General features: G+C 38.1%; 1 protein-coding gene across 1 annotated transcript in view; it reads right to left on the bottom strand.

Annotated features, from left to right (window-relative positions):
• Positions 1–18,922, bottom strand: part of Cntnap2 (contactin associated protein 2) — a 1,898,037-nt gene that overhangs the window by 1,023,987 nt on the left and 855,128 nt on the right. Inside the window, exons 7-8 of the mRNA XM_005326627.5 lie at positions 17,459–17,602; positions 14,582–14,846 (exon numbers count right to left, since the gene is read on the bottom strand). Coding sequence (XP_005326684.2) covers positions 14,582–14,846; positions 17,459–17,602 — 409 coding nt within the window. The remainder of the gene's footprint in view (positions 1–14,581; positions 14,847–17,458; positions 17,603–18,922) is intronic.

Below are 18,922 nucleotides of genomic sequence, written 5' to 3'. Positions count from 1 at the left end.
AGCATTTATTATTCAACACCTTGTGCACTAGGTGTATGTCACTTTAATATCATTTTCTCTATTTCCATTTCTCACTGTCTCACCTCATAAAGGATTACCTACCTATACTCATACAGCAATTCACCTTCTTATCCTTGGTTTTACTTGATATCCTATTTTTTTTCTAGCTTTTGGAACATTTGGTATATCTTCATTGTTTTTCTCTAGCATGGATTGAGGAATAGACCCCAGTGTTATCTCAAGTACTCCCTCTGCCGCTGCAGAACTTAAAGAATTTTGTGGCTTTATAAGCATGAGGTTCCTCTCTACAAAAGCATGAATGTTCACATTCAGCATTTGTTTTGACAATTACATGAGGTAGAATATATCAAGCACATAATATGTCTCACGGAGTGCCTCTTGTTACGTGTTCTGTATTTTCTATTTGTTGGTTTTCATGGACAATAAAAAAACCTATCTGGGTTAATGCTCCATTTCTTTGCAGTTCCTTCCGGGTTCTGGAAGGTTCCATCTCCCCCTCTCATTTCCCATCAATCATCATTCCAAATATTTCCTCTTCATTTCCTTAGGATACCATCTCTCTGTTTGCTGACCTACTTTTTCTTATTTCTGAGTTTCACCCTTTGAGCATACTTACTGTCACACCCCTTAGGGAGCGGGGTTGGAGTAAGGAGTAGACAAGGAATCAACATTGACAACTGTAAATATATGGCAATACCTTACAGTTTTTAAACAGCTTTCCTGTAGGCCTTCTCTATTCAGTGGAAATGGCACCTGTCTTTTCTGAGCCTTCCACAAAATCATCAAGTAGATGTTGGGGTCTAATTCTCACACTGCATACACATCCACCTTGGGCTGGACGAGGTCTAGGTTGTGCATGCTCATCATGGAGCTGACCACTTAGGTTTATCATGCTTTTCTTTTTTCTTTTCTTTCTTTCTTTTTACGTGGGGTGCTGGGGATTGAACCCAGGGCCTTGTGCATGTGATATGAGCACCCTACCAAGTGAGCTATATCTCCAGGCCACGCTTTTCTTTTTAATAATAGTTGAACTACTGTTCTTCAGGAACCATCCTCCTTGCCTTCCAGGACAGCACATTCTCTTCTTGCCTAATTGTCGCTCTATACCCTTGTTGGCTTTCTTTCTCTTTCCAAATTCTGAAAGAAGACGGTCCTAGAGGCTTGGTTTCTTTCTGTCTCTCTGCGGTTACTTGGTGATTTAATCCTGTGACTTCCAGCCCCATACATATGCTGGTAACACTGCGGTTCCTCTGGCCCTGCCTCCTCTGAGCTCTAGACTCACATCCCTGACTGACAACTTGACCATGTAAATATAAAGCAGGTGTCTAAAATGCAACCTGTCCAAAACGGAAGTTGACTCTTTTCAAAAAATACTTCTCATTTGTTTCCACATCAAATGTGGCTTACTCTCTACTCAGCTAATGGTGTGAGGAATCTGCATGTCAGTCCCGATTCTCACTTTCATTTCACACTTCACACATTAGCTATTGCCAGGTGCTGATGGTTCTACATTTTAAAAGTTGTTGTTTCAAATATTGTATCTTTTCTCCATCTCCAGAGTTATCATTGTAGTTAAAACTATCATTTTATGTATCTGAGCCATGCACGTATTCTCAGCATCTTTCCTCCATTCTTTTCTCTCTAATCCCATTTTATAATCTGTTATCTATTCTATCGTCTATCTACAGACCCATCTCTATATCCATCTATCCATTCATCTACCTGTCTATCCACCTGCCCATCCATCCATGTCTATCTATCCATCTGTGTATCTGTTCAACCAAGTGTCCATCCATTATCCATCCATCCATCCATCTGTCCATCTGTTCTATTATCTACTTAGAAAGCAGAGTGATCACTGAAAAATTACACATGTCACTTCCTTGAGAAGAAATTCATCAATGGTTTCCAATTCTAAATTCTTACCATAGTTTATTACACCTTCTGGTTTCCATCTACCTCTACAAACTAATTTCTTCATTCTTGTCCATTTTTACATCCTTAAACAGTCCAGTGCTTTCAAGTTATAAGGCCTCTATTAGGCTTGTCCTCTTAGAGCTTGACCTTTACTCATATTTAGTGGCCACGCTTATAGTTCATGTTCTCTGCTGTTTACCACACAGTTACCCCATGTCTAATAGGTATTGTGTGAGTGTGTGTGTGTGTGTGTGTGTGCATATGTGAAAAGAACCTTTAATCTTTAATGAGGTAAAACTGTTAAAATTCAATAATTTTGTTTCCAATCATATCTCCATTTTCCACGTTTGAATGACGTGTGGTAATACACATACCATACACTTGCACACACTCACACAATACCTTTGAGACATATATGGTTAATAAAAAGCCTTTAAGGCTTTTATTGTAATCTACCTATATTTTATATCCTTATGTAGTACAATGAGGGTGCAGTCCTTAATGCTTGACATATTTGGTTCTCATCATGTTACAAAGATGACGGAGGAGAGGAAGGAGGGTGGGTGAATGTCTGTCTGTGATGTGCGCGTGGTCTACACTCTGCCCTGGAATCACGCATCAGCCAGGTGGGAGGATGGCCGTGAAGGATGATTCTTCTTCATCCGTCTTATGATTCTCCCAACAGGGTAGTAGAGGGAAGCAAAGGTAGTAGAAGGCCTCTATTGGGCATCTACAGAAGAGGAATGCCAGCTCAGGAGTCATACATAGCAAAATGATAATAAAACATTAGGGCTGTTTTGGTGACTATTGTGCCAAGGGCACACACAGACGTTTGTTTGTGTTTATTGCTGATGAAAATGAAAGGCTCAAGTCATGGTGAAGTGAGCTCCAGAAGAAGTCTGTATTTAGAAAAATAGAGCTCAGAGTTTGTAAAAAAAAACCAACAGCTATGATTTGGAATAATGCATACATGTTTTTTACTGTGAGAACTTGCTCACGGTGTGGTTAGTTGTGATCACATGAGAGAAGAATCCACAAAGTCTTTGTGTCGTTTTGAAGGGTGAAGATTCTACAACAAAAACAAAAGAGAAGACTCTGGGATTTTCCAAAACATAAATGTTGGGAGGGAAAAGAAGAAACTATAACTACATAGAGCAAGTGATAAAGCAATCAGATCTCTCAATGGACCTAAATGAGACCTCAAGAAACAGCTTGGTTAAATCTGTTCACTAGTTGTTTAGCTTGGTGGGTAATTTACCTTCTCCTTACAACACGCTCAGCTTTTGTAGTATAATAGGGGAGTCTCTCAGATCAGAGTTCTCAGCCTCAGCACTATGGATATTGAGTGCAAAATAAGTCTTTGTTGATTGTTAGAAAGGTGGGTTGAATTACTGTCTGTTTTTTCTGGGATACTTAGCGGGTTACTTGGCCTCTACCCACGAGGTGCCAGCAGTGCCCCATCCTCCACCCCCATCCTCCACCCCCATGCCTCAGGGTTCAACACCAACCCTTGGAGACCCATTGCTTTAGCAGACCTGCCCCTCAAGATTTCTTCTCCCCAATTCTCCATATTACTTGTTATGACTGAATTAAGAGTTAATAAAGGGAAATTAGAAAAGTTAGAAATGATCATTTTTGTTGCTTAATAGTAAATTCTTAAATGTTTGAGAATAGGGAATGAAGGAAACCTACGCTTTATACAAGAACTAGATGAGCTACAATTCTGAATTCCTGAATATCATATTATCCTGTCTCGGTCTTCTCTATTCTAAATCATTCAAACATGGCAAATAGAAACATGATAGCCTTCCATTAGAAACAATTATTGAAGTTTAAGGCTTTTACTTCATTGAAGATTAAAAATTCTTCTCAAATGTGCACACACACCCACATGCACACACACTTGCACAATACCTCCGGCAACTTGACACTGCTCAGCATTCCCTCATCCATAGGAACAGAGTTCACAATCCTCTGTTTTTTCAACAGCAGTGCTACTGGCTGTTCTCTGTAGTCAATTGCACTGTGTGTACCCAAACTGCTGTGGGCAGTAAAGTACTGTATATAGAGCACCTGATTTTTCTTTCAGTTGGGAAATATTTCTCCTAAAGACTATGGAGCCCCTTGTTTTTTGCCATGTATACCTTTGTCTCAGATTATCCTGCAAGAAACAGGATCTAGTAACTCTGGGGATAGGAAAGGTTGGACACTTACCTGCCAGTGAATATTCCTACATGATCCAGATTTTTCCATTTTCCTACATAATATTGTATTACAAAGATGATGGAGAAAAGCAGAACACGTATTAACTGTTTTTTTCCCACCATCACTAAAAAATGTTCACTTATAGGTGCAGTGGACATATGACAGACATGTAGCGAGTAGACAGACACTGCCTGGTCTCATGTGAACCCCAGATGTGCTGGGGTTGGAAGGGAAGAACAGTGAGTGTGAGAGCTACGACTCCACATGTCCACGGAGTGACTATGAAGTTACTCTGAAGTTTGCTTCACTGTTTACCTCTCAATAACATGACTGCCTGGACCACGCAGGTAAAGGAATCCAGAGACAACAAGATTGGATCATCCAGAAACGTCGGCGACCTGGACGAGTCACACCAGGCTCTCGCAAGTGGACAGCCTCTGCCTTAACCCAGTGTACAACTGACTTGAAAGCAAGGCTCACAGAGAAGGCAGAAAAAACTCTGATCCCCTTTTAATCCCTGGTGTTATCACATAGAATGCATCCCCAAGCCTGAAGAGGAGAAGAAAGCTAAATTAATTTTAATCATGCACATTTCTTTTTTTTTTGTATTCTGTGTGGAAAAAAAAATAAATACAAAGGGAACATGAGTAATTTCAAGGTTTGACTTCAAGTTGTGCTTTTGAGAATACATTTGTTGGAAAACGTATATAGGCTTTAATTTTATTCATAAAATAGTTTACCCAGCACAGCTCTAGGCTTCAATATCTCCTTAAAAAATTCTTCTTACTATAAAAGTCTCTAATCAAAATTCAGGTCCTGATCAATTTCACACACATTAGCCTCCCACAGTCAAGCAATTATTTCCTCGGAGATACTAGCACATTCCTTTCACAAGGAATTTGGTTCCTATAAATTGATAAAGACAACAGAATAATGAAGTTACAGTTTAAACCAACTTGGAGATAGCTCATTAGAATAAGTCAATCAACAGGCTCTTTGGAAACATGCCACATGTAAGATCATGCTAAGCTTGAGGTGGAGAGGAAGGAAGGGTGGGCTTATTGTCCTTAAAGCTTTAGGAGACTGAGCTTTTGCAGAGTAGTCAAATGTCTGAACTATGTAATAAATCAAACAAGGGAAAAGAATTAAGAATCAATCAACTGAAAACAATAAGAGCAATTTAAAATTATAGAAGGGTTGAGTTCATCGTGGGACATTCAGGATTTCTATGGAGGACACATGAGACTCAGTTTTGAACATTTAGGGATTCTTGGAAAAGTTTTCAGATAAGGACATGAACCAGCAAAGCAGGTATTTTGGAATTTTAATCAGATGGGGATGTGTGGAATGGTCTTTCTTCGAGTGGCAGGAACAGAGAGAAGCACCAGGAAACTGTGATGGTTCAAGTGTAAATTCAACAGAATAAAAAAGCAAAGATGAAAGTATTGATCATCTATTTTCTGACAAGTGCTGTAATAAGTGTTAGGAATACAGATATGAGTGAGATATGGCAGTTGAGGTTTGTGATTTAGAATGGAACAAAGAAAAATCATTATTATTCAAGATGTGAAGTAAAGGATGGGTAATTGTTCCCTGGGGTTGAGAAATGGAAAAGACACCAAAAAATGGGCCCTGAAAGATCACCAGGAGTTTGTCAAGAGGCTGCACAGAGGGAGGGATTCCTGTCATATTGTGGAAAATAGTCAGAATACAATGTGTCTAGCAGAAAAATTGAGGCCACATACTCTGGTTGGGTTCCGTTTGTACATTCTCTTGTGTGGCATGATATGAAACTAAAATTTATCCTTTAGGTAATGGGAAATAATAAAATAGTCCCTTTGCTTTTTAGAAATATAAAGTGGAATAATGTGAGGGAGGGTAGAAACAAGGGAGATGATTTTAGCACATTTTAGCACAGACCGATGAGCCAGGAGTAGAACACACTGATGCTGGAGCTGAATCCCCCTGGTGTTTTGGAGGCACCGTCACCACAGCTGATCCCACATGAACAAGAACCAAAGTGTCGAAAGCACATGAGCGCTGTACCACCGAGTGCCCAAGAGTCTGACCTTAGGCTGGAATTTCCTGGAATCCTCCTCAAACTCTGGAACTAATCAGCTTGAGAAGGCTGGGGTGTTGCTCATTTCTGTGCCCCAGTTCCTTCATCTGTAGAATGCAGACAGATGATCGTGGACTCTCTCTGGAGGAGTTGCTGAGAGAATTAAGTGACTTGATGCATTATCTTTGTTTAAACAGTGAACTGGAGCAGGGCAAGAGTGAAATTAGTATCACCCAGTGGACAGTCTGGCCCCAGAGCCCACGCTCATAACACCTGTGCCATAGTAAATAGATCAGTGACGAAGACGCATTGGCTCTGACAGTTCAGGTGACCTTGATTATCTTTACTGGCGATGTATTTTTGACTAGGGTGAGGAGATGATGGACCGGTGAGGCTCTTCAACAGAACTGCTGGGGACTATTGAGTCATTCCATATGCCAGGCAGAGATGGAGGACAAAATTCGATTTTTCTCTAGGTTTTGAACTTTGGTCATTGGAAGAATGATTTTACCACTGATATCAGTGAGTTACAAAGAAGGTTTCTCAATAGCATCTAACTTTGGAGGTCTATGGGCCTTAAACTAGATAATTAATGTAATCGATTTAGCACAGTGATGGGCACAGTCCTTTAAGAGCATTAGCCATTATCACAGTCACCATCCTTCATCGTAGGAGAGGCGTGTCTGGATGGCCGTGGGGCCTCATGTCCTCCTGTAGCAGCCCAGTAGAGAACTGGCTCAGCAGGTCTAAGGAAGCACAATGGAAGAGGTGGCTGATGTCAGCTGCTGGGCTCTGGGGAGTCCCAACCCTATAATTATGTAGAACATTGCAGGGGTGAGCTCTTCACTGCTGGACTCCTGGACATGGGATCAGCTGACCAGGCCTGCTCAACCAAAACTAAGAGCTGGGGGTTGTGCCCACTTCACTGTTACCCTGATTCCAATATTTCCTCCAACAAACTAACAAACTACTTCTCTCTCTCTCTCTCTCTCTCTCTCTCTCTCTCTCTCTCTCTCTCTCTCACACACACACACACACACACACACACACACACACACACACCAAGAAAAATGGGAATTAGATGACAGAGAAAATTGGGGAGACTGAGAATTGGTATGCATCTGCACAGGGATTGACAGATGCATTTTAGGTTGGGAAGTAGCTAAAATTCATGCCCAAAGAAATAAGCAATACTCATGAACAATAGAAGATTGCCACTTAGACTCAAGTCAGTAATGTGAGGGTTAAAAACAAAATGGCAGGGAATCAGAATGTGAGAGAGGAAGAATACAGAGAAATCAGAGGGAAGCAGTATTTCAAATGTCCAGGCAGAGAGCTGCAGCATGGTGATATGTCCAGGGTGAGCAAGATCTCAGCCTCTGCACAGGGGCTCCATCCTAGGGATCCAGTCTCTGAGAGTATCCTCCACATCTCAATGTGCTAAAAGAAAGACTGACAGAGCTTATGGAAGAGCAGATGCAGAAGGAAGATCATCTGCAGCTTTTAGGTAACATCATTTGCTAATACATGCTATAGCAAAGATGTAGGCAGAATTTTAATTGTAAAAATTGTACTATGGAGAGTGAGTGGGCAAAAGCAGTTGCTGGAGGAGAGAAAAAGAACTCAGAAGTAGAGCAAAACTGCAGGTGCCAGAAATATGGTCTGTGCTCAGGTTAGAGAAGTCTCAAGGGAAGTGAAGTGGAATAAAATAAATCATGAAAATGAGTCATGATTAAAGATGGGACAAGATACATAATTATTTCTTCATGCAAATGTTTGCCAAAGGCAGCTACTTTCTAAGCAGTACTGTGTGAATCCCTGCAAATTTTCTTGCAAAGAGCTTTTATAAATATAGACTAAGAAAGATAGGGGGCTAAACAACACATTGGTAGCCAGAGCACTCATTTGGTCAACTTATATCATTCCTTGCAGAGGTTCCCAACCTAGTCTCACCAGAGACTGTGGGATCTCTTCCCACACAAATCTCATCTCCATTAGCAATCATGCCCAAGCAACAGTTAACCCAGTCAGGCTACATTTTTCACAGATCATGTGAAACTCATGAAAAAAATATAAGTGATCAGATGCTACTATCTGACAATGTGAATCTCTTAGTCAAGCTGATTACCCTAGGATAGTTCCCATCCTGAGGTTAATGAGGGAAGGGGAGGATTGAAGGGGAAGAGTCCAATCCAAAGCTATTGACTTATCTTTTCTTAATTATTATGATTATGGAGGTCAATAATCCTGACTGCATCATATCCAAACTGTTGTATTACCTCCAAAAAAAAAAAAAAAGAGATACTCAATGACCAAATTCTCCAAAGTTGACTTAGATATCTTCCTATTATATAATTCTAGATTGATGAAGCCTAACAGTCATTAATTATCACTAGCCAACATTTCAGCTCCTCTACACAGTACCAACCCCTGCACGTTAATGGAACGGTAGGGAAGGCGGCCTCTTTGACAAAGCTCATTTGTTCTGTGCCCCTCTGTATCTTTGTTCAGAAAGTATCTCCAACAACACATGTATGCACATTACCTATGGGGTTTATGAGCTATGTTCTTCAGTGATCTTTCATCATTTTTTTATTCTCATAGTTTTTACTAGTGATATCTGATATTTTTTCCCTCCCTGATCAGTTATTTGTAAAATAAACTGAAGCTTGAAAGACAGTAGTATCTGACCCCATTGGCACATTTTACCTACATTCACCCACCAAGTTGAGTACAATTGATCATGTCTTTTCAATTAAAAAAAAAATGCTCTCTCATTCTCTCTTTCACTCATATACAACACTCACATATCATCATGTTTTATTCATCCTCCCTTTAAAAAAAGGCAGAGAGCGTTGCTAAAGGCCCCCAAACCCTGCAGAAACTAGAATGGATAGGCATCCTGGAGTGTGATTATAAATTAATGTGTCCCCTGTGCTTTCTAAAGAATAAGTCAATACCTAATATCACAAACTACCCCCAGCCTTTTTCTTTTTCTTTCATCTTGGAATACAATGCGTCTATTGTGAAAAGTGCACCAGCCTGCGCTGAAGTATAATTAAAAGTGAATTTCCATTCAGCTTGCATGGTGATGGTACAGCCTGGGTGGGAATCAAAATGTAATAGAAAGTCGTCGAAGTGCAACACCCCGGGAACAACATGCCATTCACTCCACAGTGTGTGACTTGACACCGTGCGGTGCTCACAGCAAGTCTACTTGTGAATCAGGGGGAAATCAATCAGCAAAATGTGCTGAGGATATGTCCACGGACATCTGTATTTACATCTAGAGGTCTAGATACCCCAGGAACCCTGCCCCATGAAGTGGACTCCCCTATGCTCCGTGTTCCCATGGAGACCCCAGAGCTGGTTTTGTCTCCAGTGTCTCAGAATGATGGATCTGAGTTTTGCTGGAAGTTCTAAGAGAAGTATAAGCTCATCAAAAAGAAAGACAATCTAAAGATGGATTTTAGGTCACCCATGCATAGATGCAAATCATGTAGATTACTTGGAAATAAAGAGATTTGATGTACTGACTCATCATTAAGACATAAGTACACTACACTGCTCCTTGATTGTTGGCTATGGTTTTAAGGAAAAAGTCTTGTGCATATGTGTATGTATCTTTCTATCTATGCATAAAATAATTTTAAGATTACATGAAAGATGGGGCATTTGTTCAAAATCTGTTATTTATATTTTAGAAAAAATGATCATATACCCAATCTTCTGATTTTTGCATCTGAATACAAATGCTATTTTTGTTGCATAAACACCATTAAGGAATTAAGTTGGAGCTTATTATTTAGGGACAAACTTCTTTAAAATTGACTTCTTAAAAATATGTTTCTAAGTAAGCAGGGAAACTATAATTGTTAAATTGATATACCTTACTCTAGGGAATTTTCCACTTGTAATATTGTTAAGCATTATACTTTTCAGAAATAGAATTTCCCCTATTATTTTATAATATGCTTATTTTAAAATACTAATTGATAACTATAAAATATAAATACTAGGAAGTTATGTAAACAAGTTAATAAAATAACTGATAACTCACCAATTATGGGTAATCATCAAGCTATCTATGTATTTATAAAAATAATGTTTGGGCCAGGTATGGTGGTGCATGCCTTTAATCCCAGAAGCTCAGGAGGCTGAGGCAGGAGGACCCCCAGTTTAAAGCCAGCCTCACCAAAAGTGAGGTGCTAAGCAACTCAGTGAGATCCTGTCTCTAAAGAAAATGCAAAATCGGGCTGGGGAAGTGGCTCAGTGATGGAATAGCCAGGAGTTCCATCCCTAGCACCTACACAAGCAAACAAATAAATAAAGTTTGGGCCATATTCTACTTATATTTTTGTAAACATTTTTATTCTTAGTATTATGTTTTCTCAAGGTATTAAATTTGACTTGAGGAACATTATTTATAGTGACATGGTAGAATTTCACCGAAATATATACTCTGTAACATCACTAGTCCATTTCAAGTTATTTTTCTTACTGTATACATGCTGAGATAACTATCTCCGTTACCTTATTTAAAATGATTTAAATTCAATAGGTCAAAGGGGATTAACATTTTCAAAGCTTCTCATAATTTATGGTTTAAACTTAAAGAAGATTCTATGCGTTACTTAAAAACAATCTTCCAATGAATCCGCTTTATAAGGCATTCTAAAATAAATCACTTGAAATATGTGAAGTGATGCCTCTATATACGTTATTTAACTTTTGGGTAATAAAAATTTATTTAAGAAATCTTAATATCAGCAGTTTGAAATCATAGAGCTGGAAATAATTTCCTGGTAAACAATTAAAACATACAAACTTGTATTATTGAAAAATTTATATGATGAACACAATTCCTCACAATGCAAGTTATTACTGAACTTTGGAAACTAGCATGAACTCATCTTTTAAGGAACTACTAATGTGCTGTCTACAGAGAAGAGGTACCCTCTTGCTTAAGATAGTGTCATGGGTGGTGCCCAGATCAAACTGGAAGCTTCCAGCACTTGCCACCATGTACCTAGCCTTACCAGACCCAGACAGCATGGCCTCTTTTCCTATATCACCCAAATCACACTCACAGTTTATAAAGAAAATTTCACTAAGGCACAACCTAAATAAAACGAGATGCAGAAGGTTTTCAGTGGAGATAGAAATTCAAACAAAGATGATCTTTGCTGTGTACAGGTTTCTAAAGCATCAGCAGTAAAATGGCACCAACTTCTACATAACCAGAACAAGGGGGTTCAAACACTGAAACTCAGCCACACAGTGAATTTAGGAGCAGGGCACATTCATACTGGCTCTTCTGAAAGTCTTTGTTTAGACATAAATGAAAGGGGTCAATAGTTACAATCATCTTCTTTCCACTCTTTACATGTTATATCACATTTTATGACCTTATTAATATAGAAACACCAAGACTGTGTATTCTTCTAGATATTTGTTTGTAATTGAGACATTTTGCAATAACAACCTTATTTCAAGTAGTGGGTATGTGTTTTTATTTTTTTGGGGGGGGGGTTACATATCAGATATTAATACTTTTTTGCAATTCTAATTAAATTACAATATTGTTCATGGAAGCTTAATTTAGTTTTCCAAATGGATTATGCACTAAATAACCACAGGAAAATAGAACTGGTAAAAATTCCAACTGTTCCAATGAGAAGGGAAATTTGTGAGCCAAGGTTTGCCAAACCAGTTTTAGAGCATGCAATCATTGCAGTGGGCAATGTCAATGTTTTTAGTAGAAAATCAGAGAAAAGAAAATACTCAATTTATTTTGACAAGAAAATGAAACCTGGAGGGGAAGATACAAGGAAAATGTGAGCAATCTATGGAATATTGCCTTACTTATGAGATTTATTTTATATTAATCCCCAAGGACAACATTATCCAGCAGAATAAAAAATAGAGGGTTTTGAGTTCAATGAGTGACCTTCATCCTGGAACACAGAACATATTAACTAAAATCCAAACCAAGTCACAAGTGGACACAAACCATTCCTGAGTGTCTCTATCTGACCTCTCGATACACTACTGTAATCAGTGTGTACAACAAAATGCAAATAGTGGTATATCTCTCTGCTAAATCTTCTGCATTTTCAGAAATTTTGCAACGAAGGTATTTCCAAAAGGAAATAAAATGGTTTGACATTCTTCAGTGTTCATGCTGGTAAGAGTAGGGTAGAAGTGAAATGTATATATCCTTCCTTTGTTAATTAATGCAAATGGCTGTTTCTTAGATGGTTTTCTTGATGTTATTTCTTATACTAAGTGATTTATTCATTTAATTTAATCTGGTAAAATTTAGATGAAATTTTCTTCTACGAACTCCATATGTACTTTTAGAAAGAATGAGTGTAAGACACAAATTTTTGGGTAGATTTGTTCTATTTATTCACACTAATATATCTAATAAGTCCATATCTCCACTATGTATATACACATAAAAAGGAAATAGGAGAAACACTATGGTATAATCATTGAACTAAAACTCCAGAAATATTCAGATTTTAGATCAGTTTCCTTTAATTTCCCCAAATTCTTAGTTAAATTGACCAACATTCTAAAACCTATTTTATCATCTTTAAGTAAACCTTTCTGCTTTTCAAACACAGCTTCAATTATGTAGGACCATCTTGGAGTCTTAAATTAGACCAAATCGAGTTAATAAATGTCTGTTAATCACTATATTTAAGGTTGCATTATTTCAAATCCAATGGTTCCTACCACCTGGAAACCCAGCAGCAAGTTGTGTTTGCTCAAAGAATGCCAGGAGGCAGGATATCACACTAATATTTTTATGTGTTTAGTTGTTAGAAAAGAATCTTTAATCCTAACAGTGGGGTTTTTTTCAACTGTAGTAAACATTTATGTGTATTTGTTTTGTCTTATTTTAGTCTCTCCAGATATTTTCTATTTGCTTTAAATCTCCCCAGACGAGCTTATACAGGGAAGAAATGATCAGATATGGTTGATCAGTCATTTTGATTGCATACTCAGGGAAAAGGGAAAACTAACAGAGCAAATATAGAGAAAGTGAATACCTAGGTACTTTACAACAGCCTTAGATGTCAGTACTCCTGAGGCATCTCTGGAGGGGCAGTTTGGGCATCCTCTTTGAATCCTTCCCTGTTAGAGTCCACATAGCCAAGCCAGAAGAAGCACACAGCTCATTTTACAAGAAAACATTGGTCCTTGGGCAGAAGATATTCTCTGACTGAGCCCCAGTTCAAAGGGCTGGAGTATTGAACTTGACAAATGCTCTTGGGCACCTCTTCAGGTACTGTGTCAAGAGCTAAAGAGAAAAGAAGCTGGGCCTGTCCACTCCAGTGCTTAAAGCCTAGGAGGAATTGTGGCAGCTACAGTCACCTAGTGTGTCAAAAACTGCTCAGGTGTGTGCCCAGCAACTCAGGACTAAATGGGGCTCATTGAGAAATCAGAACCTGGGGTGTGCTTGAGTCTCTGTCCCAAATCCCTTTCTCAATACTTGCCGTATCTGTACCAGGTGCCCAGTAAATGCTAGCTTTCTCTCTGTCTCCTATCTCTAATATGTTCTTCACAAAATAAACACATATATTGCAAGAAATATATAAAGAAATTGGTAAAATATTATTTATGAACTCCACAATGTACCTAAGTTTTCTTTGTTTTTTCAAATTTGGAAATATCAGCTTTCCTTATACCATATCAGAAAATGTTCCAAGACTGATAAGTCCTATGAACGACCTAAGCCTCAGCTTATCGTATCACTACACCACAAAGTTTAAAAATCATCCTATATAGTCAAGCTAGTCAAGTCTTCCTGCAGTTGGTCCACATTTTCTCATTCTACTTTGTATTCACCTCTTGTTCAATTTTTTTTTCTGGCCAATTTCTATAGATTTAGCAGGATCACTTGGGAGTTTTGATTTAGGAAGCTGAATAGTCCTTTAAACTTATAATTAAATCAACATAATCTTGTCACTATTAGAAAAAGGCACTTGAATGTCCATAAAGTCAAAAGAAACTATAATAGTGGTACACCTTCTTTGTTTTTAAACATAAAATATTCCCTCAGGGGACTAGTGATCCCTGTATTAACCGTGAACTAGCATTTGTGAGGATTAGAGGAAGTGGATACTCAAGTCCATCTCCACCAACTTCCTTCCTGCCCCCACCTCACCCTTTTTGCCATTTTCAATTTCCCTTATTCAATCAGCATCCAGGCCAGCGAGTAACGATCTCAAACATCTGAATTAAAGTGTAATCATGAACATGGGACCCCCCCAATTTAAAACAAAACATGAGTATAATTCCCACAGCATTAGTGTTAAGAACCACTGCAGCAGTTTCAGGAACAAGTGCCAAATGGATCTCACTGACCTGAGGAAATGTCAATCTGACTCATCTTGGTCTGCGTGACATTGATGTGAACGGCCACTTTGCTCTCTGTGAGGTCGATTTCCACGTTGCCCAGATTATCGGCAAAGTGACTGAAGAGCAGGAGACCATTGGGGTTCCAGGTCCTGAACTGGAAACTGACTGAAAACAGGTCCTGCTCAAGGCGTCCGGGCACCTCCAGGTAACTTGTAGCATTGAAAAAGACAGGTACCGTATAGGGCTCCACACAAGAGAAACTCAAATTTCCCTATAAAACAGAAAGGCATGTGACTGGGCAAATGCATAATAAAATTAAAATCCATGTCAGACTTGGCAAAGGCATAATTCTACAAACCCTATAGTCTGAACCTGAGACAACCTGAGCAGCGAGCATGGCTAGATGCGCCCCCTAAGTCTTCCTGAGCACAAGACTCAGCTTTCAGCCACAAGTGGCCAGTGGCTGTATGGTAGAGATAGCAACAAGCACCGCCTATCATGAGCTTGACAGCCTGTCAGCCTGATGTGATGGGCTGACCACAGGATGCAGTGTGTATACCTGGGCCATGGACTTCATTGTGGACACTGGGCCTTCCAAATACATGCTGCTGGTACAACAGAGATCATCAGAATGTGCCTGCCACCTTCTGTATGGTCAGTATCAATGGTCATTCATAGACAACTCAGTCTGTTCTCAATGGGAACTATGCTTATTTGTTTGCTATGTATTAATTTGATATTTGGGGGCAAATATCCTCAGGTTTTATCTACATATATGAATTAGTATTAATTGTTTAACATCTGTATAGTTATGATTATTTTGTTGCCAATTCAAAAAGTCCACTTTTCACATGATGTGTGTTTATATCGCAATGCATTCTTTATAGAACTAGCGTATAAATGTACTTTGGTATAAAAAAACAATTAATTTATCATTTAGATGCACAGAATTTTATATTTCAGTGCCGAGTACCTTTTCTTTAAAAGTCTGAAAATACACATACGGTTCTGATGTTGTTATACTACCATATTATTTTAAGGAAAGTAATTTGATAACATTTTCATCAGCTCTCTGTCTCTTTCTATCTCCCTCCCTCTCTGTCTTCCTCTCAATACCACATATATACCCCAGATGCCTGGTCATTCCATTTTAGCACATTAACCACTAAATCTAAGGTAGGTTGTCTTTCTGAATTAATATTCAAATTAAATTTGCTCTGTACCTTCAGAAATGATTGTTTTTAAATGCTTGCTTTTCTAGTGAAAGAACTGCCTCTGCATAACAAATGAGATGTTATAATTGCCCGCGCACCTATGCTGTGGGGACTGCCTCTCGGGAAATGTAAAGATCCTTCCTAACAGTGCTGACTCTGGGCTTGGTATACAATGAGGAAACCAGTGTGTTGGGAGAGGGAGTTGAAGGAGTGCTGAGTCAATTTCATTGAAATATCAGCACCTGACATCATTGCAAACAATTTCTCATATAAATATTTGCCTTTGAAAATGTGCTGTGTGTCTCCATTCTACCTAAAATTTTCAATATAAATATATATTTTGATCTGAATGTTTATTCTATGTCCATTCATGCAATTTTTCTTAAAATAGAATATATTTGTAGATTGTTTCTATTTTATAAATTATTTGTGCTATTCTGGTTTGAAAGAAAATTTATAATTGCAATATATTTCACAGTTAAAGTTAATTTTGGAATGAGACTCTGTGGAACAATTCTCTGTAGTTTGGGTACTGCATGGGAACACCCAAGTACCAAAGAGGTTTGGACAGAAATAACATTTGATTCTTCTTAAAGGTGCAAATAATGAAAACAGCATGCTGATGATTTGGATTTTACACCTTTCCAGTTTGACCAATGCTTCCTACAGAAACAAAAAGACCCTGGTGCTGTTTTATTCAAAACTTAAAATAGCATGTATGGCCAGGAGCAGTGGAACATGTCTGCAATCCCAGCAACTAGGGATATTCATTTGTTCAATCACTGTGGGCACCATAACCTCCCATGGTGGGTGACAAGGCCCTCAGAGTTCTTTCAGAGCACAGTGTAAACACTCATGATATCATCTCTTTCCATGGCTCTCAACTGTGGGGGGTGTCTAGCTTCTAGGCTTCCCATGTGACATTTCTGTGTTGAAGTAGATCCCGGCATTGCAGAACCAGGGCTAACCCCATACTCAATGTTTAAGCTAACATCTTTCAGGGATCTTTAGCAGGGCCATAGATAGGCAACTATGCTGAAATGGTGTCTGATTTTTGTTCTTCCTTGAATCTAGTGAAACTTGGAACCAACTCACTCATGAGCCAGAAGAAAGCTGCTAATCTACTCCTGTGGTCCAGCTTTTGTTATCCAAGGGTAATGGAACTTTAATTGCATGACATTTATTATGGTTACAGCATTGACAAGAAGGGTATGTATTTACCTATTTGAACAAACCTTCAAAAGTACAAAAGTTAATATATTAAAGTTCCTGGTTTAAGGCCATTAAAATGTTGAATGAAACCCTACGGGAGAAACAAGGGCCTTTATACCCAGACATCTAAAAACACAGTGCTTCCAATCAAGGGCTGCTGACCTGCCAGGAGAACAAGTCCTCCTGCCACGGATCCAAAAGCACCATCTCTACTGTTCTCTGCTCCCACTGAACAAATGCTACCTATAGTTCAGATTAGTATAAGCCAAAAGCCATTATCTATTCTGAGTATGGCAAGTGCCTACACAATTTCAGCTAACTTTAATATTTTTTGATACTGTTGAACCCAACACAAACTTGAGAAAAAAATGCTATGAGTTGGTGTTGGTTATTCAGTACTTCACTAAAAAATGTTCTCTTTTTAGGGACCAGTATTTTGGGGGGTGCAAATGCTTACCACATTTGATGGCTCTAATTTCTTCCTTCTGGCAAGATCAGTAATGTTGATGCCATTGTAGTTAATGCTTTCCATGCAGCCTTTAAAATTCTTTCTACTACTGGAACTTGGCTTTCCAGAGAAAGGAATGCCTCCAAAAGTTATCTTTAAGAAAAAAAAAAATAAATGTAAATATTTGTACCATATTGCAACAAACCAGAAAAATTATGAGTGCAAAGTCAGGTATCTTTATCTCAATCAAAACATACAAGCATTGAAATGTTTGCCTACCAAATCTTTTGCTTATTACATTATGTTCTTATTGAAGTGCATAATGGAATTCGTTAATTCTGATAATTAGATTATAACTTGGAAAATAAAGTAGCAACAACATCTTGCATTTTCGTAACCCCCAAAGGCATTCTATAAAGTTTCCTAGCATTGTTTCAAAAGATTTTATCTACCTAACTTCTTTTATCAAGTAATATTAAAAATATATTTTTCATGTTTATCATTCAAAGACATATTGTCAATAAATGCTTCTAGTCATCTTGAGATAACTAGCACTAACATAATAAGCTGATAAAACTGCAGCCCAAAGGAAGGAATATTGTATTTACTGTCTGTAGATTTACTGTAGTCTAATGACGAAAAGAGTCATGAGTTCATTGGACTTATCTTGAGTATAGATCAGAGTTCTACAAATATCATTAGTATATTTACTAGGGACTTGGAATTTGGGGGCTGTAAGTTGAACTGTATTATATTCCAAATTCATAAAATCTTCCAAATTCTAAGGAATAAGGCCAATACCTTTTAATATGTTCCTTTGGGGACTATTATTGCTTATAGAAGGAGACGTGTAATTTTCATGTATATTTGGTCAATTTACAGCATTAAATACATGCAACACAAAGTTAGACTTAATATCTGTACTGCCAGGAAGGACATATACTATTAATAGTGTATTAGGAAATAAATCCCAGTACTAATCATAGTTGTATTATCAAGACACCTAATCCAGATGGTTATTTATCTTATAATTATTTTTGTCAGTGTTATCATTATCATTTTTTTCTGTCATTTCTGTAAGTAAAAACAACAGTAGAGACATTTTTAAAGTCAAGATTTCATATCTGAAATGTAAGGCAAAATGTCTTTTGTGTTCTAGAAGGCTTGTGGTAAGTCCAATTTGGTGTCTTGGCATTTTGAATGCTTAATTAGTTTTAGGGAAAAAAAAAACAAATTAATGACAGTTTCTGAAGCAGTGTTAAGAAAAACCTCACTTAAAATTATTAATCATTGTTAGTTGACTTTGGGTCATTTGCCCCAGAATCCATAGGTAGGATGAGAAGGAAAAAGCTGAGCAAAAGTGAAAACATATAGAAAAGAGTAAGGAAACTATAAAAAGAGAAACACAAAGTAATCTAAAGTGGTAAAATTATTGGCAAGATACTTTCCAGGTGCACCAAAAGGGCCCTATTA

This window comes from Ictidomys tridecemlineatus, chromosome 2 (assembly GCF_052094955.1).
Source record: "Ictidomys tridecemlineatus isolate mIctTri1 chromosome 2, mIctTri1.hap1, whole genome shotgun sequence".
Lineage (NCBI taxonomy): Eukaryota > Metazoa > Chordata > Mammalia > Rodentia > Sciuridae > Ictidomys > Ictidomys tridecemlineatus.
This window is presented reverse-complemented; position numbering and strand designations above follow the sequence as displayed.